Source organism: Camarhynchus parvulus, chromosome 2 (assembly GCF_901933205.1).
Source record: "Camarhynchus parvulus chromosome 2, STF_HiC, whole genome shotgun sequence".
Classification (NCBI taxonomy): domain Eukaryota; kingdom Metazoa; phylum Chordata; class Aves; order Passeriformes; family Thraupidae; genus Camarhynchus; species Camarhynchus parvulus.
In genome coordinates, this window is record NC_044572.1 from 82607018 (window position 1) to 82629532 (window position 22515).

The 22515-nt window shown below is 39.7% G+C and overlaps 1 protein-coding gene across 2 annotated transcripts in view; it reads left to right on the top strand.

The window, feature by feature from the left end:
• IKZF1 (IKAROS family zinc finger 1) overlaps nt 1–22515 on the top strand; it is a 65158-nt gene that overhangs the window by 9139 nt on the left and 33504 nt on the right. For both annotated transcript variants that reach the window (XM_030971322.1, XM_030971323.1), the window contains exons 2-3: nt 2522–2575; nt 9415–9534. In XM_030971322.1, coding sequence (XP_030827182.1) covers nt 2536–2575; nt 9415–9534 — 160 coding nt within the window. In that variant the 5' untranslated portion in view covers nt 2522–2535. The remainder of the gene's footprint in view (nt 1–2521; nt 2576–9414; nt 9535–22515) is intronic.

Genomic DNA, 22515 nt, shown 5'->3' on the forward strand with positions numbered 1-22515 from the left:
AATAAGCAAAAAAAAAAAAATCAGCCCTGTGGTTTAGGTCTTCACTTAAGAAATCAGGAAATGGGACTTCTCCATTGGGAAGTGTTTTCCAACAGAGTTCTACTTGATGACAGTGAGAAGCAGGAAGGAATACAGCTGACAAGTGTGTGGCTTAAGTTGCAGAAACACTTAGTGTAAGGCTTGTCAAGACAAAGGCAGGTAAATTCAAGAATACAAAGCTAGAAGAAACTCTCTTCTTTGCGCCTTCTCCCCTTGGCACTCCCAGGCGTGCTGAAACCCCAGCAACAGCAAGAAGGCAGGTGCAGTTGGAATAAAGTGCCCTTCCTGACTGTGACCCCTTTCTGGTGGGTATCTTCTTGAAGTGGTTTTTTTGGTTGGTTAGGGTTCACTGTCCTCTGGAAAAATGTGAAGTAATTAACTGATTAATAGTAGCTAGGTGACCCTAGAAGGCAGTAGTAAAATGCATTCCCATTTCTTTTCTTCCTTTGTGTCAGTCATACTTGCAGGAGAAGTAAGGCACTTGTACTTTACCACCTGCCATAAATTCACCATTCTTCCAGTAACTGAGCAGGCTATAATTATAGGGTTTTCCCTCTTGCAAGAGAAGCTGGTTTTCCCACTGACTGCTTTAATAAAAATGGTCCTATTGAAAGCTCTTCAGTCCCATAGGAACTGACGCAAATTGTTGAGTGGAAGGTGGTTTTTTGTATTTTGCATAGCTGTAGTAATTTCTGAGGACTATATATAGATGTTAAACAAATTGCTTGTCTGGAATTAAAGTTTAGGTGCAGAATAAAGCAAGACAGAGCATTATTGGACGTTAAGCAGTGTTACAGTACAGGTGCAACAGCTGGAATGCTCTGTAAGAATACCTAATGTTTTCTGCAAATTGCATAGACCATAATCTGTTCAACATCCTATCCATCTGCAGCCTTGCAGCCTACACACTCTCTTTTTGCAATTCTAGCATGGGTCTGGTGAGGAAAAACAGGATTTGTAAGTTGGAAGGTGGGGGGCAGCAATATATTGGATCTGCAATGTACTGTTGACATTCAGGAGCAAGTGAATAGACCATAAGATTTATGAAATTATTAAATACAATAATAGCTGTTACTTTCCCACTGCAAATTTTTGGAGAGCAGGTTGAAGATCTTGTTTTGGGAAAAGAATAATCATGGAAATTGGGCTAAAAAGGTTAGGATAAAGTTGAACCCTTTCCCAGGAATTCGAACTACATCCTCCTCTGCTTCCATCCCTCAAGAAAACGCTTGTTTAATTCCAGGAAGCAGGCTTGACAGTGCAAGCATCTGAGTTACAAGGAACAGCAAAGAACAGCTGCTCTGCTTGGTAGGATGTGGAGTCAGCTGCAGCAGGTGAAGATGTGATCTAATATTCTGTGGATGAACAAAGAGTGTGTAGGCTCTTTGCCCCCTCCCTACCTGAGGCTACCTCAGCTGCCCGTGCCGTACTTCAAGGTGGGGACCAAGTTGTGATGGGACTACCTGCTCCAGCAGCACATCTGTTATCCAAGGGGCCAGCAGCTGTCTGTAGCCAGCGCTCGAGCCCTGGGACCTGCAGGGTCCCCTTCTGATTGAGAACCTGAGTTTTGTTTCTACCCCACTAACTCTCCACACGCTTCTCCCTGGTGCTTGTGGTCACTGGTCGCTGGCTCCTCGGAAGATGGTGTGTCGCAAGCAGAGGGCAGGAGCTTCCTGGTATCGCTTACCATGCCGTGGAGCCAGCCATCTGTCAGCAAAACAGGAAGGCACGGGTTCCTTCTCCCTCCTGGGCTTGTTTCACTATTTTTGGGAGCTGTACTTCTGCCCCGCGCAGTGCCAGGCTGGTGCGGTCTGAGGCAAGGGCTCCCAGGCGAGCAAGGAGCTGAAGCCTGGAGCTGCTGCTCTGCCCATCTGCTGTGGCTGGAGGTGTATTCATTATTAATGGAGGTAGTGGCTGTTGCTGCTCAGATATGCAGCCCTGCCTGGGTAAATGAGACATTCTTCAGCAAATTGCTTCGGTTTTTGATTGCTGATTGTACGTGTGTCACCAAGCTGACTCAAGGTTCATCGATGCATGCTCAGTAAATTAGAAAGAACATAACTATGGATCAACCAAGAGAATGAATTCTGTGCCTACAATGACCCAGGGCCATTTCATTTTCTGCTTAATTTTGTTGCAGTCAGTTTGCATTTTGGGTTATTATGCAGTAGGAAATTAACAATAAATAACAAATTTGGTCCTCCTGTGCTTGTAATGATATTTTTATAAATCTTTGTAATACTGTTTTTCAAAGGATCAAGGTCTGCACCAGTCTGATACTCCAGCAAGTATGTAGGGAGGAAATAAAGAGAAAAATACATTATTCTTCCCAGATAATCTTTTAGTTAAATAGCAAAGGGTTTTTTTTCCTTTTCCCTTCTTTCTCCTTCTATGTGTGTGAGGTGTTTTTTTTTTTTTCTTTTTCTGTGTGTGTATGTGTGTGTTATTTTACATTAACATAAGGCTCTTCCTCTCTTCTCAGATAACTCGAGGAAAATGGAAACAGATGAGGCTCAAGATATGTCCCAAGTTTCAGGTGAGGTCCTTACTTCTACAAAGAAAACACTACATTCCTGCTCATCTTTCTACCACAATTCAATGTTTTTCTTGTCAATATAATTGCTTTGGGTCTTTTTTAAAACCAAAGTGGGAATTGAGATAAAATTAATGATATCACTTGATATCAAGCCCAGTGGTGCATGGATTTTTTAAAAGGGACCGTGTAAATAAAAAAGTCAAGGGAATATATAAGCATTGATGTAATTTTGCATTAAACCTGTGGTAGTGTATCCCTAAAGCATGGTCAGGTGCACGTTTACACCATTTCTTTTGGGATCAAAATTCTGATTGTTACAAAATAAATATAGAACAAACTAAATTTACCAGGTGGGAGGGGGCAAATACAAATGAAAAACAAACTGTATTTACCATGTAAAGTTATTTGACTTTTTTCCAAAGCATTCTGTTTTACTTATACATGTTTAAAAACAGGGAAAAAAAAGGAGTCAAAAGAACAAGAAGAAAAAAAGGAAATGAGAACTGATTGGCATGAGACTTTATGCTTGTAATTGTTTTTGTTCAAGATGATATTTTAAAATATGTTTAAATGGCAGAGAATTTGGGTATCTAAAACTGGCTCCACAGTCACATGAATAGGATTTTGCAGTCTTACCCCATATTGATATTCCTTGGGAGTATTCTTAACTTCCTTGGAAATTGGTTCCTTAAAAAATTGGGTTAGCAAGATAATACATATTCATATTGTTGTGCCTCTGCAGCTGAAAAAGGCCAAGTTACTGTCTTTCCCAGTTTCCCTAATATGTTGGCAGCTGCAACAGTTAATGGCTTTCAGTTTTCACTTTTAGTGTTCAGCCTGGAACACAACAGCCCCGTCACTGAGCCCACTCACAGCAGACACCTGGGCGTGCAGCTCTTGCTTCAGAGGCAGCTCTTGGGCGCTGCTGCCTCAGGACCTGGGGTGCCCAGCTGTGGGAGGCAGCTGATAAAGGACTGGGCACAGTGAAGGTGACTATGTCACTGGCTTTTTCTGAAAAACATTAATACAGTTTTCTTTCTCTCTCTCTTTTGTTATTTTTCTGCCTCCTTCCTAAAAATTTTTGAAAAATTTTGTCAAAAATTGGAACCCAGAACTTTCAATGTCATCTGAGAAATAAAAATCAAATACATTTTCTGTCTGAAAGAGCAACAGCTTAATAATCTTTCATGCCAACAGAAGATTACCAGTTACGTTTTTTATAGGGAAGTCATTTCTAGTTAGCCCTGTGGAGACATGTTGCGCTCGCTCCTGAGGTAACAAATTTGGAATTGTAACTGGATAAACTTGCACATCACTAGTTTGTTGCAGGTTGAACCAATTTGTAAATGAAATGAAATCTGTCTTATGCAGTTCCTGGAGTATTTGTGGCCTTAGCGGAAAAAGCAGTGGAGTTTTAGTTGTTTATTCACTTTGGATCTGCTTGGACCAATGAGAGGCACCACGATTTGAATCCAGCTCCTCTGCCTGCTGCAGAAACCCTTCCCTGGTGGCATGAGCTCTTTTGGGGAGGAGCGCTGACCTCCTCTTCCTCTGCAGCAGCACAGGCTACCCTGGATACTCCCACCTAATTGTTGTGGTATTCTTTACAACGGTGTGAATTTGAGCTTCACACCTGCTACTTCTTACTAGAGCATTGCTTGTTTTTCTTTTGATGTGAAGAGTAGCAGCAGGGGTGATGCTGCCTTGAGTCAAGGATTGGATTGGTTGAGCAAACACTTTGCATTCCTTGTGGCCTGCCTCTCCCCTTCAGAGGGAAATCCTACAAGAACCTTTGCCATTTTGAATGCTTGTATATGTGTAAATATATACATAATAGATGTATATCTATAATATGTAGTTCTCAAAGTTTTCTGTAGTTGAACCACTGTAGTATTTTGCTGTGTCTTTTAGCTTTTCTAGCATATCATGCAATAGTACTTTGCTGCTATAAGAGAGGGTTTTCTTGAAAAAGAAACTTACCTTTGATAAGAGGGAGACCTACACAAGCTGATTAAAGTCCGCTTTGAACTCTCCTGCCGTTTCTGTCACTGAGCATCTGGTACTTTCTGTGAGCAAAGGCTGTGACTTGTATTGGGTTGTTAGCTGAATTTATGGCCGAAAAAAAAACTTCCTAATTTACTTTCATTTATGGTAAGAGATATTTGGGAACTCACCTTCTGGAAATGAGAGTTTGTCAGATTAGGTTCCACAGATACTGCCTTTTCGTAAGCTCTTACTAGACGTCAAAAGTACAGGATCTGAAGGTAAAGGGATGTTACCTACTTCTTTCTCACAGGTTGGTGAATGCAGAAAGGAATTTTTCCCCTTGTATTCTCCTTGATTTCTACGTGCTTCTGGGATGCTTCCTAGCATGCTGAGGGAGCTCTGCTATATGTTGGGAACCAGTTAAACAATTGCACAGTTTCAGGAGTGTAAGATTGCGTTGACAACTGTAAAACACTTATTTATTTCTCCTGTTTTATGAGTATTGCTCATCAGGTGTAGCTGGCTCTGTGGGCCTATGGAATTAGGGGGATTCACTAGCACACTTGGTTGGGTTTTTAAAAAATATAAGTTAAAAAATAAATTTGGTTTGGTGGATTTCTTCAGGACTTTTTGTTTTGCTTTTCAACCCAGAAATGAAGAAGGTCTCTAGAAACAGTTGTCCCAGCTCAAACGTGGTGTTTTGCAGCCATGTGCTCTATGCAGCTGCAGCTGACTCAGTTGTGGCAGTGGCCAGCCAGGCCAGGAGAGTATAAAACTAACATGAGTGAGCCAAACCCTGTGTGCACACAGGCATTCCCACCTCAGGGAATCCAGGCATGGCTGACTCCTAGAGGAACTGAAATACTGTGTGACTAGCGCAGAGTTCACACTTTTTATTTTTCTCCTGAAAGTGATATTTCATGAGACAAGCAGTTGCACTTCTGAAATGAGGAGAGAGCTGACATACATTTAACCAAATGGTATCCGGCACCCATACAAGAGAGTCAGAAAACACAGATAATATCTGACTTAACAAGCAGTATTTTTCCTGCCTTTTTTTCTTTTTTTTCTTTCTTTCTTTTTTTTTTTCAGTTCTAGGGTCTAACAGTTAAGGAAGGTGAAAAAACAGTACAAATGTTTCCACATCTAACATTAAGAGACCTCCTAGAACAAATCAGGCTGTGCCACACTCTGCAAAAGCAGGAAGAAGAAACCCTCAATATTAAATACACACACCCAACATTAGTTCGTGAAAGGATAGGGAATGAGATTTCTATAATACCTCCTGCCCTGCCTTTCTTTTCAACAGTCGTACCACCAGCAGCACCATTCTGGCATGAACTGAATCACTCTCAGATCTGGATGTACATGTTAAAGGAACATGTAAAGGCTAAGGACTTTAACAGAAATAAAGGACACCAAAACCTTATTGAACTGGGCAGTTTTTTGCCCTTCCTCTCTTTCCTTGTGGCTTCAAATATATTTCTAGGGCAGAGATGAGGAAACTCAAATAGAGAGAAGTTGAGGGTCTTGCCAGGCATCACTGATAGGTTAGGCTCTTTGACTTTTTATACAGAAATGACATGTTGAAAATCTGAGACCATCTTACAGAGATGCAGATTGAAATAAAGAAATATTTGATACAGCCTACAGCTGTAATTCTTTCTCTTTATGGCTTAACCAAGAACAACACGAATCAGTGGCAGTACCAGAAACAGAACTTCAATTCCACAGCTAAGGTGGCTTTTTATAATAAAAATTAAAAAACCCTAATAAACCACCCCCTCCACCCCAAGATTCTTTTTTTTATACTTCACTTCTTAAGCTATTTTGCTCTATTATGTGACTTTTGAATAATTTTCCCCAGTACCGGCCACTAGGTATTAGGGTGGGGTTTAGCTCCTTTTCCTTTGACCAGTTGTTGTTCTGGGCATGTCTGTTTGAAAGTAAAATGGAAAGCATTCCCACTTTTCCCGACTCCCCTTCCATTGCTAAATTCAGTCGAAAAAGAATGTTGTTGAGATTGTGTATGTGTAAGATTCCCATGCAGTAATGAACTTACCAGGATGTAATGATTTAGATTTAGTTAAGGCATGAAATACAAATACAATGCTCTAGAATCCGAGAGACAGAGCTCAATAAATGGATCTATTTAAAATCCACTATTTTTGTCCTGTCTTTTTGCATGTAGGGATTTCTCAATCATGTGTAACAAGAAGAAATCAAATTATATTAAATGGGTCATTAAAGACAAGTTTACTAAGTTTTCTTAACTGCAGTCTCCTGCAAAGAGGGAAACAGACCTGATCTCCAGCTTCTGCCCCACCAAGTCCAAGAGGCGAGTCTGATTCATACCACCTGGGCAAAATGCTATTAGTTTAACAAGTGGAAGACTGATACCCATTTAGTGAACCAAAGAGTTCACCACTGGAAATGTATTCTTCTGCTAACGGGTTTCTATTCCAAAAAGACTGCTCTGACTTCAAATCCTGCCTAGACTACATATTGTAGGATGCCTAATAACACACTTATCAAGATATTATTTTGTTTGTCTGTTTTCCCATAGTTTTGGTATTATGAGTTTATATTGGTTTGTAGTCAAAAATAGTCTTCAGCTTTTTAGGATAATTGTTCTTCTCAGCCTAGACTCAGTCAAAGCATCAACATCCGTTGTTGTAACTGGGAGTGCTGTTTCATCCTTGGAAGATGCAGGTAGCTTTGGATTACTGTTACTTTTTAATGAATTTCGTTAACTTATGTGTAATGTGAAGATAGCTGCCAGGCTGTTGCTTTCCCTCCAATTAAACCTCTGGGGTTTTTTGGTTTTTGTTTTGTGTGGGGCAAAATGTGTTGAACAAACTGAAATATTTCAGCTATCTCTCCTTACTTGTGCATTTTATCTGTAAGAGATGCCTCAACTTGGCAGGTTAGGACTTGCAATGGAAAGTTTGCTGTCAGTTCTGTAAGTTCCCTACATCCCAGAAATCTGAAGAAATAATTAAATAAGGAGCTAAATTGTGAATGGCAAAAAAAAAATCACTTACTTTCCTGCTTTTGTTTACCTTTGCTATAAAATTCATGCTCCCTCTTTTCCATTTATGCAATCTGCCTTTGCTCTTGCACTGATATCCAGTGGGTGTGATTTTGCCCATTTAAGAATATGCCACAGAATCTGGGTATGAGAGGGACCTTATTAAATCATCTAGTTAATCCTCCTGCCAGTGCAGGACTGTTTCTTCAATACCCTGGAGTCCTCTGGGTGCAGTTTGGGATGGTTCACCTGCTGCAGCACTCAAAACTCCTGCTCAGCAATTATTCCACAGTTTCATAGGTGTGTCATTAAGAAATGCAGTCACATACTCATTTAATTCATTTAAACATAAGTCTGTGCCAACAACTCAAAACAGCTAATTTGGAAGATGATTTAAAACTACCTGTCATTTCTCCCCATCATGATCAGTATAGATGGGAAAACACAATGCTTTGACCCATCCAGGAGGCAGGGAGGAAACCATTCACTTCATTCAGATCAAGTCCGTAACTGGCACCACTAAACTGCTGTCACTAAAGTAAGGTATATTTGGTTTAGTTTTTGCATTTCTGGTGTTTTGAGGTTTAATTGATGTTTGTGTTTTAATGAGGGAATCCTCTTTAGGAAAAAAACCCACCAATTTGGTAAGGCTGTGTGCCATAAAATTACTGCCCTTACTGGTGTGCCAGTTGCCACAGGATGTCAAACAGATTTCATCAATGTAATTTGGCAACATCTCCATTTTCGAGACAAAGGTCTTACAAGAACATTACTGCATTTGAATTCTGCTCTGGGCCTGTTCTGCTCTTTGCTATTAATGCAAAGGCCAGTCTTTTAGTAATAGTCAATGAAACTAATCACTTAGATAATTCCTTCAGTAGATGTTTCCAAGGCATGCTTTTGTTAGGGATGTATGCAGTCATTTTGAAAGTTCTGCAAGACAGTGATAGTACTACGGGCAGGAGATGTATGCTGTTACTGAGGGGTGAATCAAGAAACCTCACCATTTCTGGAAGCACAATATTTAGCAAGAGAGTTCTTTTTTCTTACTGTATTGTGTTTGGCACTAAAACAGTTCCACAATATCTACAGTGTTTTAAAGCACCAAACTGTTGGCCTCTGCAAAACCTTGTGTACTCAAGATGTTGGGGTTTGTTTCCTATTTGCAAATAGAAGACTATAAAATCCTTGAAGTCTGCTAATTGTACATGTTTAAGAAGTCCTGATACTTACAGGTGCTTCACTACTTGTAGGCACAAGGACCAGCCAGAACTTGATCTGGGGGTATTAGTGAAGCTTGCTGGCATTGTAGCTGAATTTTCAGTTGAAGATAAAACTTTATTTGAGGTAGTTCATTTGGAGCCCCAGAATACCTGTGGGTTAGAATTCACTGTGTCTTTGAAGCAAATCCAGATGTGCTCTCAAGGAGAAGTTGTGGAAGAAAGAAGATTTTTTACCAAGAATGTCCATTTGATTACCTTTATAATCTGTCAGTCTGTGTTGGCTAAATTGGATCTTCTGAGCATAGCAGCTGGAAAACATACATATCTCACAAATATCCAAAATGGTAAGGCTAATAACTGTGTATCCATACTCAGTAAATTTGTCAGAGACATTGGTATGCATTATTTTAAAAAATATTATTCCCCTGTATTCCTAAGAAGTTTCTTTGTGGGAGAGTGGGGTTTGGTCCTAAGAATATCATGCTTTAGTAGTGTTTAGGGGTTTTGTAAGTTTTATTTGGTTTGTGGTTCCTCTTATTGTATTATTTGAAAATGAGGCTACTCTATGACAATCTAACTGATGCTTTCCTCATGATTAGGAAAGGAAAGTCCTCCAACTAGTGATGTCCCTGATGATCCAGATGAACCTATGCCTATACCAGAGGACCTTTCAACTAGTACTGGAGGTCAGCAGAGTTCTAAGAATGACAGAATCTTGGGTAAGATAACAAATACAATCTAATAAGAAATACTAGTAGATGATATAACAATAATGTTAAATTACTTTTTCACAAGCTGATAAACAAGCAGGTCCTGTGCCTTTCCATCTTCTTCAGGTGCATAGTGTTCTTCAGGTGCATAGTGTTTTTTGTGCAACCTTTTGTTTGGGAAAGGCATCTTCATCTGCAGAGAACTTATAAAGATCCTACTTTTTATCTTACCATGACTGTTGCTTGATATTCTCCTCAGGAAAAAGAGTTTTCATTGTGTGTAGGAAATGGAATGAAATATGTGGGTCCAGGTCAAAATTATATTAAGTCAGATTTGATAAAAATTCAATAAATGCTCAGGTATTTTTATTATTTTATTTTATTATTAATTTGAATGCTATCTTGAATGTTACTGAGTTATCTGCTATTCAGATTTCTTCAGAAATGCATATTAGAACATACGTAGTATTTATATATTTGAGATTCCAATATTTGATCTTCATTTATCTTTGATTTTTTACCTGGGAGAACTTTGGAAAACACTTATCTTTTGGATAAAAATCCACAATTGATAAAGTCTGTTGGGTTAGAATTGTTGTCCAGAGATGATTGTGCAAAATGCTGATTATTCTTAGGGATCCCAGACTCACACCAAGGACCAGCAATGCTGTTGACTGCTGTATGCACGAGCTCCCACGTGGTGCACTAAAAAGACTAAATATTACTTGAGCATTGTGCCTGTTTACTAATAGGAAAAAAAAAAAAAGAAGAGAGGGAGAAAAAGCACACTGACTCCCAGAATGCTGTGATAAATGCCCTATATGATAAAAATAGTTCTGTAAAGGAATGACTATCAAAGTACAAGTATTTACCCATGAATAAAAGTATTGCGCATTATTCTTACATTCTAACATTATTGTAAGAGTAAGGGTCAGGGTGGACGATTTACAGAAAGATTGCAAGTGCCTTTAAATATTAATTCTCTAAGGAAATCCAGTAAAGGATACTAGGTGGAAAGGGAGGCACAGAAGGCAAAATAATTAATTCAACATAATACAGCAGGATGGTGCCAGCATTAGGAATAGAATCTACTCCCAAACTCCAGCACAAGCTAGTACTGAGTGCATCATCTTATGCATCTTCATTTTATTTACCATTTGATCCCCTCTTATCAAAAATGTGAGCAACAATTTCAGCTCCTACATGCATATCAACATACTTTATGAAAAGAAGCATATTTAAAAATGCTTTTTAACAATCTGATCACTTACTAGGTGATTTGTTTTTCTGTCCAAAGATTTTTGGACAAAATCTTTCATTAACTGCTTGTCTATCAACTCAGCAAAATGAGTTGTGTCGCCTTTGTCCCACAGTAACTAGCCCTACAAAATATATAAGCCCTGAGTCAAAAATTAAATTTTTAAGTTTTTGTTCAAGCCCAGACACAATTTTTCATTGTGTTGAATTTTCCTTAATATACACACAAATATCATGAAGACCCAGCAAAGTTGAACTTCATATTTGCTGATGATGTAATGATTCTGCCAACAGTTCAGTCATATATCAACATGTACACATATTCTAAGTATTATAAGTTCCATCTGTTATTCTCATTACTCAGCAATAAATTAGATTTTCCATGCTCTGATATTAACAATTTTTCTACGGCCACTTTCTCTACCCATATGTCTTTTGTTTATAAGGGTCATATCTTGTAGTAAGACATTTACCATAGTCAACAGAAAAAAAGACAATTCACAATGCTCTACTTTATGGATGATCTGTAGGTATCAACTCCAGTGCTTGCAATGTTTGTCTTTTCTATAAAACTGCATATACTTTTACCTCTTCTATTGCTCCTTTTTGCTAGCTTAAGCTAGCTCTCTGAAAACAGTATACTAAAAAAATTAATTCTCCCTTTTTACAAAAGAGGATGTGAATATATGCCTCAGGCATATCAGGAGCCATATGATTGCTGTGCATTCTGAATCTTCATCAAAAGAAAATCTCTTAGGAATAAAATAATACCTTAGGAGTGGTGTTTGGCCTACGTGATCCTATAGGTGTATTAGGGGTGAAAGGGGGCTGTCTTCCTATGTAGGCAGTGGCCTGGCAGTGTAGACAGGCTTGGTGTTTAGTACAACATTGTCATTGCCAAGTCCCAAGATCTGTTCCTCACTGCTTTTTATCACCAAACTTAGGTAGACAAGAATGATCTGAAAAATTAGTTTGAAGATTGAAAGATCGACAGGAGAGCATTGTAAAGACCCAGATGTTATCTGTGTTTATCTGGCAGGTGGGAGCTAGACTGTGGCCTGTGGTAACCAACAGGCCCTGCATGAGCAGATATGGCCAGTGAAGAATTTATCTCTGTATAACTTTCCTAATGTCCCATCTGTTTCTTTCATCAAAAGGGAATCCCCTAGCATTTGTATATATTTCAACATAGGGTTTACAGTGCATTCCACTTAACCTGTAACACCCTGAGAGATCAGCTGTCCATACAGCATACACCAAGGAATTTGAGTCAGACATTTAATGAAGTCTCTACGTTCTGGAGGATTTTTCTGTATATGTAGGGCTATAGAGGTAACAACGGGAATTGCGAATTTTTTAAATGAAAAGACTAAATATTTACCTCATCCTACTGAAATTAGGTGAGAAGTCTTTTTTTTAGTTTTAATCAGTCTGTGAGATAGAAATGTTCAGTTGACAACTTGCATACTCAGATTTGTAGTAACATTTAATGAAAAAATTTTTCATTATTTGACTCCTGGAGTTAAAAGTTTAATTACCTTTTTCATCAATTTAGCATTTCAAATGTCAAAAATTAGAGGAAATAAGCTATTTTTAGAAAAAAAAAAAGATTGGCTGTACTCTTCCATGTGTTTTTAAAAACCTGCTTTTGTGCTTCTTCCAAACATGTACTGAGACTTTAATGTGGTGCTACAGAGCTGATAGAAACATTTGAAATACTTCTCCTGCTCTGAGAAGGAAGGTGTTGAAGTCCTCTACTTGCCAGATTTTATTGGTTGCCTTTAGGTTTTGAATTATCATTTAAAATGACTACAGAGGGTGCAAATTTCATAAAAGAGGTACCCAGATGATCATGAAATGTATGTTTTGACTTGTGTCCCCAGGCAGGGGCATGCCCAAAACATGGGTTTCTTCTGACCAATGCAAAAATGATCAACTGGTGTGAAAGGATAATTTATGGAAGTAAAGTCATCAACAGTTTCTAGTAAGAACCCCAAGTAGCACAGCAAAGCAGAAACGTATTGGAAGAGATGTTCTGATCACCATCAAGACTCTTCATTTCCTTGATGAGCTTACTATGATTTTAATGTTGCAACCCCCAGAAAGCCGCTATGTGTTGAGCAGCTTCCTTCTGCATGCTTAATTTCTGCTGCTCTGTCCCCTAGATCTTCTTCCTTCCTTATCCTATTCTCCACCCCAAATTTACTTCTCAGGCTGATCTGACACCTGTAATACTTTATTATTTTAATCTTGTTCTTTTCACCCATGTGCTCTACAGATAGTTTCTCTAGAAAACACAGTGAACATTTTCAGCAAAGTGTGAGATTTTCGTAGATCTTTAAGGCTCTAGAGACTCTCTTTTACCATCTCTCCTAAATATCCTTTTGAAATCTTGCTCTGAGTTATTTGGAAATCCACTGAAAGTCCATTCCATTAAGAATTAGTGCATTGCAGCCTATTTTGAACAGCCCTATTTCCCATGGTACCCTATTGGAAATATCATTTGATAATTCTCAGTCTCTGCAAGGTTCAGATTAAACGTTGTGTGCACCTTTTGTGGATGATCAGTACTGAACATCCTGTGTGTGGTAAACAGTTGCAATTTAGGGCTCTTTGTACTCTGAGACTGTATCCTAGTTCAAGCCATGTGTGGGAAGTTAATGAGTCAGTGATCTGTAGATCAAATCCTACTTCATGGAGAAAGAGCCCTTTGCTGCAGTGGTGGCATTTGTCTAGAAAGGTAGGCAGTGCCTTCCTTTATCCATAACTGCTCATTCCATAGGTGGTCATCACTGGATTAAAAAAAAACATCTCACAGTTTTAGTGGCTTCAGAAAGAGGCTGTGGGCTCACCATTTCTGCACAGATAGCTGTCCGGTGCTGCAGATGACCATAGGCTTCTAAGACAGAAGTCAAATGTTACCACTGCAATCACAGATTACAGTCTGGGCCTGGAACAAACAATGTATAGAGATCTTCTTCTTTTTAAGAGATGGGGAGAATTCATCTCACAAAATTGGGTTGAAACTGTCAAACAACTGACAGAGTATACCCAAAGTAACGAGTCAGGGTGATCATAGACATCAGTAGAAAACAGAGAAGATTCATATGAAGTTATAAAGTCTATTTGTTTAAAATAAATGAGTATGGGAAACAACATTAAAAGGAAGATTTTTTTTTGACATTTTTCTCTCCCAGTGGGTAATACCAAGTGATGATGTGGGGTCCCTCCCACAACTCAGTTATTGAAGCAGAAGCCTGTGTAGCTTCAGGCTTTGGTGCCTGGCATCACTGGGACCCTGGCATTGCCTTCATGCCCTGGGGTCCTGCCTCTCAACCATTCAGAGGTTGTAACCTGCATGAGGAGCTATTTACTGATGCAGGCAAGTGTCCCCTCTCTGAGACACTTTGATGCTTTATTTCCTTAAAAGGAGCTCAACCATTTGAGAGCATGGGCACAAGAATTGCTGAGGGGCCACCAGGCAACCACAACCATTGTCATTACATAAATCTACTGCAACTCACACACAGCTGGGTGGAGACAAAGTAGAAGTGTGGAAAGGCTGCAGACAGAGGGGAAAAGCGAGGAAAGACAAAAGGGGAAGTGCCCCACCCCAGCTTGCAAAATCAGTCCTGTGGTTCAGACAGGTCCAGTGCACTGGTGCCCTGGTAATTCTGCTGGGCAGAGAAAGGGGCTGAAGAAAAAGACAGCTGGAGCTAAATATCTTTGCACACAAGCCACCTCCTTGTGGGTGTTCACTGGCTATGAAGGCAGTGTCTTGTGTATGAATAATAAAATGTGGTATGTGTGTGCCTGGACATTCAGAGAACCAAATTCCAAGAGCTGAAATAACCTGAAGGGCTGTGTAACATGTTTTATTTGCTCAGGTTTCAGATGGACATCTCTGCTACTCAAAGGTCCGAAAGTGTGTAGAAAGTGACGAGCCTTTGTAAATAGTCACTAATAATTGTTGTCTCACCTGATGTAGCCCCCATGAGAGCAGAGAGAAAATTTGTTTTGAGATGGTTTGGGGAGCTTTGAAAATTATCTTTAACCGTCCAAAATGAGACAAGGCTTGAAAGTCCAACTGAGGAGGCTTCTGAAGGAATTGAAAAACTTGAAGTGGAAATATTTTAGGAACTTTTAAAAATAGGGAAGTCAGGAATCTCCCCTCTTGTTTGGTCTGAAGCCCCTATTTCTAACCCCAAAGTAACAGTCCCCAGTATGGACTGGTATTGTATGTTCTGAGAGCCTGCCAGTATGATGTATATTTTTTAAGAAGAATGCAGGAGATATTTTTGTCAGGATCATTTTAGCTTTGCCTCCAAAACTCTTATAGGGATTTGTATAAGGAGGATGGGGATGGTTTAGTTGGAGCAGGCATGTGACAAATTCGATGAATGCCCTTAAATATGCTATACAGGATATAAGTTATATTCCAGCCTTCAAAGGAATATTTTGCATGAGCATAGTGTGAAGCAGTGAGGTGCAGAAGACCCTGGTATATGGGGCCATTTGGAATTTCCTGTTGTGCCAAGAGACAAGCTCTGACCTATGTAATGACTTAGAAAAATGTGCACGAAGGCAGATGGAAAAATGCCCTATTACTAAAGGTGAATTCCTCTATCAAATTTAAAAATGCTTTCTGCAAGTAATGGAGGGTGAACATTTTCAGAATAAACTTGCAAGAAATTTGTGGAAGTAAGGGTGACCCAGCCTGGAAAACAGAGCTACTGCAGCGCCAGCATAGGCTGTGCTGCATTATGAGCTCAGTTCTCTCAACCTGTCTGTGCAAAGCCAGATCAGGCATGTAAAAATCTGCCCTCTTGATGCAACCATAGCACATGACAAAATCAAAGCCTTGAGAACAGAACTGATCCTAAAAAGAGTTGTATTTTTACAATGATTTTTATTTAGTTTTATGAGGATTTTTATTACTCAGAAACATGACAGCAGCGTGATTTGTGTTGCCACTGTGTGGCAACACGATATTGCAGGAGGTGCTGAAGCTATGGTTTTTTTCTCCTATTTCTCCAGAGCTGTGTAGCTTGTGGAGCTGCAGCCTATTTCATGAGCACCTGCTGGGTAAAGCTGTGTTTTCAGAAGATAGCATCAGCACAAGAGTCAGGAAAGACCTGGGAACTGTGCAAGTTTTATTTGTTCAGTGTTGGAGAGTGGTGGCATTGCTTGAATAGGAGAGATGCAGTGTGTTTAGCTGTGTGGCTTTAGGCACAGAGATTGAGTCTGCTGATCTAAACTGCAGTGAGAGGAAGTTCTCTTTATCTGAGCAGAAGAGATGTGCCTCAGAGATAAGCCCCCTTCTAGCTCAGGAGTTAAATTTATCTAGCAGGATCTCAGCAGTGGCTGCAGCTCAACTCAGAAACACCAGGCTCTGGCTGGAAGATGGGCATATTTTAAGCTGGGGAGGATGTCTGTAACTGCAGTTTCCAAAAATTCAGGTGATTTTTAAGGGAATAATTCTTCATCAAAAGGTTGGATTCATCTCCTGACACCAGCCACCCCTCTGTTCTGTGTTAATTGTTGCTTGGTCTTTGTTGTAGGCTTGCTTTTTACCTTAAGCAAGTTTTCTCTCACCCTGAGTGCTCTTGACTGCAGCCTTACCAAAAAATTAACTGCTGGACTGAGGCACAGTGCAGGAACTACTTGCCCCTACAGAGGCGATGTTTCAGAACCAGCTGCTCTTTTGGTCTTGTTCAGCCACTCCTCACATTTCTGTAATTTCAGCTCCTGCTCTGGTGGCTCCCTGGGAAGAGATGGTTTCTGGCTGCAGAGGACCTGCAGTTATGCTCTCACCTCAGATGAACTTCCCAGGCTCTGTCCCACAGTAAAATGTGCAAACACAGTGTCACTCTGGCTCAATCCACCACATCTGAGATTTGCAAGGAAGGATGTGCAGTGTGGCCATGCCTCCACAGGTTTCTCCAAAGTAGAAAAAGCCATTTATGATAAAGAGAGGGCATGGAAGAACTCCTTTTTGGAGCGTTAGTCCTAAAGCCAGGAGTGAACACCAGTCATTGCAGCAGGGCAGAGGTTCATTCCCAAACCTTTTCCTTTGAGTTCACTATGTGAGGTTCCTTGAAGCCTCAGACAGCCTTTTAGGAAAAAGCTTTGCCTGGCAGGCAGTCAGACAGTAGAGAGGTGTGACATAGCCACCAGTTCAGGCTTGCCTTCAGCATGTCATTTATGGTGGTGATGTGGGACCACAAGAAGCTGTTAACTTGTGAAGGTGGATCAGCTACCGTCCCAGGATTTTGGCTTCCAGACATGGCTTATTGGAAACTGTCATGCCTCATCCAGCTGTCTCCCTGAACAAGTGAGCAGAACAGCAGCCCAAAAGCAGGCTAGACCTCAGCCTGCAATGCAAGACATACTGCTGCTCCTTCCCTCCCTCTCTTGTCTCCTCCCTCGACCATAGAGTCTGTGTGGATTCTGTGTTACAAAGGTGCACATGCAGGAACACAATTCCTAGTAAATTAACCCTGGTGTGTGCTTATTTCTTTATTTTTTTTGCACATCTTGAAGTTAAGAATAATGCCTGGTTCTTGTATTGCAGTTTAGGGTCATGTTTCTCAGAAGCATTTAGGTGTCTAAGTTGCCTGCATAAAAAGAGATCCCAAGAAGATATCTAATCTATTGTTTCACCTTTAGCCGTAGTGACATCACAGGCACCAAATAGGATTTTTGGGAGTGAATAACTCATATTCTGTTGATGAAAATGAGATTTCAATCCTAACCTGGCAAAATCCGTACCTACAAATTGAATTAAGAACCTGATTGAAAGATTGCAGAAAAAAAAATGGCAGAGCAAGCACAGAATTGTTCTCAAATTCCACCCAAAACAGGCCTGATCTAAAAAGAAAAGTTTAGGCACATATTTTCCTCTTTTTTTTCCATATTCCATTTCTCTTGTTCCTCTTCTCTCAAAGATAGTCCAAAATTATCTTGTTTGAGAAGTGCAATAAATGTAGCAAAAATGGAGAAATATGACAGCATGAATTAACTTCCACTCTTCCCAGCCACATATCAGAGTTTAAAGACAACAAAAAAAAAAAAAAAACAAAACACAACAAAAAAAAAACAAAAAAAAAAAAAAAAAAAAAAAAAAAAAGGAGGGAAAAAAAAGGAGAAGAAACTGAAGGGTAAGGAGAACTTTCACATGAACCTTTTTTTTACCCTGGAAATGTTACTTCTGAGGAAGTGGCTCTTACCAGAGTTTTCAGTAACTTCTAGATTATTTCATGGAATGATATAAGAAACTCATTGTTCCCTGACACTTCTTTAAAAAACAATAATAACTGAGAATCTTTAGAATAAGTTGTTAATTCCTTCATATAACAGACTATCTGCACATGATTTTGCCCTCCCTGCTGATTAAGTAACAACAGAAGTGTTTAATGCAATGAAAAGGTGGGTTTGAACTAAAGTTGGCGACACTTTCAGCTTGTGTTGCAATTAATAGAAGAGGAAATATTCATTCTCCATATTTCATCATTTAGAAGCATCCTGTGTTTGTAAGAAGCTGTGATCAGCCAACATCCCTGCTATGGATTTGAACTTCCCAAATCTTTGGCGGTTTTTGAGTTTTGGGGGTTTTTGTCTAAGCTAACAGTTTTGTGTTCAGATTTTTCATAGTGGCTTAGGGGTTTTTTGAAGGGAGATCCGTCCCTTCTCATTCACAGTACTGTGCACCTCAGCATTATATGGACCAAGTTATGGAACCTGTTTTTTCCTGCTGTGAATATGTGTTGCAATGCTCGGAAGTGGTGGTAGTGGTTGGCGTTGAAGCAGGATGGTTTCACTAGCACCAAAATGGGGACTGTGAACTGAGGAACACTGTTTCTGCACCCCTCACGCTGCATCTGCATTTCAGATACATCTTCCAGTTCTTTCCATATGAAAATTTATTTTCAGGGGAAAACAACACATGCACCTATAGAATTTGCAATGACAAATATGTTTGCCTTATTATGGGATGCTTGGGTTTTGTGCCCAGGTTTGCAAAGAGAAAACACCAATGAGACTGAGAGAAGTGTCAAACTGTGCATGATCCATTTTTACTCTGACCTCCAGCTGGCTGTTATTCACAATTCAGGCTGCAAATGTCTCTGTCTTTCCAAAGCAAAGCACTCCTCCCAGTTTTCTCAGACTGAAGCCATGAGCAAAGAAGTGAGAACATCCCTTCCCCATTCATATGGCCTTTCCTTTCTGAGTCAGGGTTTGTTCTTTTTCCTTTCATGTGTAACTGGCACGTCCTGTGGCTGGATGGTGGAGAGGAGGTGGGGAAGCCTTAATGGCCAGCATGGTCACTGGAGCTTTGTCTGCTGCAGGTGTGGATCTACAACAATTTATCTAGAAGTCAAATGGGAACTAGGCTTTTCTGGGGCGGGGTTGAGTTTGCTGCCCATTTGTCCACATAATGGCAAGTAGAAGTAAAAATGAGAAATGATAATTGTGCTAGCAGAAGGCTTCAGTGGCTTTGGAGCCCAACACATGAAATATATGAGGGTGGAATAATGGTAATGAGGCATTACCTCTGTTGTAGTACCACATTTGTTTAATCTTGCCACTACATTGCTAGTAGATCCTAGTAAAATTGGTATCCTATCATGGGCTTATTGTGGTGTTAAGTGGAATTCTTTTTCTCCTTGCAAAACAGACTACAGAAGTCTGATATTGTTTATTCTGTAATCACACATTAATGAGACTGTACATTTGCTATACAGTATAACCATTAATAATAAGCTCTTTCCTGTGTTCAAAGAAAGAGACTGATTTTTATACCATACATGATACAGGCCTTGGTGTTTAGAAGATAATGCAAATATGTTTTTCATTTCTAAAGCTTTTTATAATTCATTTTTTCTCTTTAATACTCCCTTTGACGTTTGAAATGACAATGTATTTTCCAGCCATCAGGACCCATTTATTCCATATTTTCCCCTTTGAATGTTTATATGTACACACATACATATATGTACATACAGATATGTGTCTGTCAGCACACAAAATTATGTGCCTGCAAAACCAAGTTCCTCTATGTTTATGTCTCTGTAAAAACAGTACATATATGAAAAAGAACATTTATCTTGAAAGCTGAGCTTTTCCTTCTTCTTTAGACCAAGCAAACATATACTCTGCAACATAAACACATGCCATAAAAATATTTTTTTCAAACCTAAAAGAGGAAAAGGTTAGTTCCTGCTAGCTTGTCTGTATCCCTATAAGAAACCTAACTGTAAATTCCATTTGGGAAGTGGGTAACAGCTGAGGAAGATCTGCTTGTACCCACTGTGGCTTTTGTAGTCTATGTAAAGTGGCTGGGCCAAGGCAGCTGTGAAGGTCATAGTACAAGAAGGACCCCCAAGGAATTAATGAAGATAGAGGGAGATGGAGAAAGGAGGGAGAGAAACACACATGCCCCCAAGTCTTCCTGTCAGCATTCTTTGCCTGAAAAGGCTCTTCTGCCTGCCTATACTGGCTTAGCAGTGAGGGGTACACGGGTCTTGAGGATTCTTCCCTGCAGCTCGTAAGTGCTATTCCTCCTTGCATTCAGGTGCTCTATTTACTTAATTCCTTTCAGTATTATAGAAGTAAGGTCTGTAATGGAGAGACAGGGAAACATTCATTAAATGTTTTTCTCCAGAAGATTCCTTTTGCAGTCCTAAACCAAATTGATGACTGCATAGTGAAGCTTTGAGGGGCATATAATACCCAGAGCAGAGGGAGAGATAGGTGACATATTGAAATAATCTCATGGAAAATGCAGATATAATATCTTGTATCTCTCATTTGAGATACAACTTTCCACTGAAAGCCTATGCATGCCTAACTTGATAACTTTCTTAGAGATGTTTCAGTAGCTAACTGAGCTGACAAATACAAAAGCACAGTCAAAAGTACCAGTGTAATAAAGGTTGTGATGGACCCCTCTGCTCTTCTGTCCCAGAAAGCAATTTGTATTCAGGGAATCTCCTTATGCACATCTTGGGGAGCTTCAGGTAAGTTCAAGATATAACTCCTCACAAACACCAGGCTAGTTGAGCACAATGCAGTCCCCTGCCTTCCTGTGTGAGAACTCATGTTTTCTCTGCAATGGTGGTTTTTTTCACTCCTCTTTTTTGCCCTCAGTGAGACAGAGCACAAATAGTAGCCTACTTCCTGAGAACACAGTGATCCTCACATTTTGGGCTGCGGGTTGTGTTTTTCACGCTCAGGCATAGGATGGGAGTTAATCAGATAGCCATGGGCAGCTCTAGCAAATAGCACATTTGCATCAGCAGAAGCTAGTTTCAGCAGACTTGCTGGGAAGGTTTTCTGCAGCATGCCACCATCCTGCCCTGGTGGCCGGCACTGCACATTCATTTGACAAAACAGATGATTATAGAAAATGAAACTTTTAACGTTCTCTTCTTAAAGCACTTGAGAAGCAGCTTACCCTGAAGGTGTGAGCCTGTGATTCACATCAGCTTTCCTGGTGATGATGAATTTACCTCCATGATGAATTTGAGGTAAAGGAATTTGAACTGTAGATGAGCTGAACTTCATTTATCCAGGTGGCAAGGAGACTTCTTAGAACCACTCTAATGCAAGTGACAATCCTGATGACTAACAGTTTCCAAGAGTCTAAAGGCCTTCAAGTAGAATATTGTGATTTCTGAGATTTGAGTGTCTTATGTGCTCAGAAATAATCAGCCATTAAAATTGTATCTTTTTGTGTTGGACAAGTAACTTCAGATTCAAAGTTGACTTTTTCTCTCTTCTAAATTAACAAAGCATCATTCATCAGTCACAGATTTTTTTCATTTTTCTATTTGCCTCACACTTAATTCCACCATACTGTCTGGGTGTTAGTATAAAATTTAGGTGCTTTATGAATCCTGGGTTGGGCACTGCTGATGTACTCTCTCTGCCTTGGTAGCAACAAGGAGCTGCAACTTGGTAGCTCATGGGAAAGAAGGTTTCCTGATATGTTATGGCACGTTAAGACACACATTTGTTTGTTTCTACCCTGAGAATCCGTCATATTTGGTGGAAGCACAATACAATGTCTTATCCTTTGGAATATTTGAAGAGCACTTTAAACATAAACTGGGCAGATGCTTTTAAAAAGATTCTTCCAAGTAAAAGGCACTTATACTGGCTAGGGCACGCAACTAGATGCAGAGAGGAAGTTTGACAGAAACTTTGCATGGTAAACATTTTCAAATATTCCATAAATGCTGAGATGGCAGGAAATGCCAACAATGATAGTCTGAATAGATCATTAACCCTTACAGGAGACCAAGTTTTGATCACCCTCTGAATGCCTGGCACCAGTTTTCACAGGACAGATCTTGTTCTAGTTGCATGTAATTGTGTGTCCTTTGTTCTATTTTAGCTCTTGCTGTTGGTGTAAGACTGAGAAAGGGAGTGAATTAAGCTTGGGGTTTTTCTACTGCCATTTTTTTCCAATTGTTTTGTTGGGACTTTTTTTTTATTCTCATTTTACTTTGTGGCATGGGTCTACTGGAAAAGAACCTCTGTTACTTTAAACACTGCACAAACACCAACAGAATACCCCAAAGAATTTACAGTCTAATTAAGGCTATATATATATACATAATTGATTAATTAAGCTTTACAAGTTCTAGCCAAGGTAAGTGTAAGGTAGGGCAGAATGAAATGTAATCAATTCTGCTATGTAATCTAAACCATATACAATATTCTGGAGAC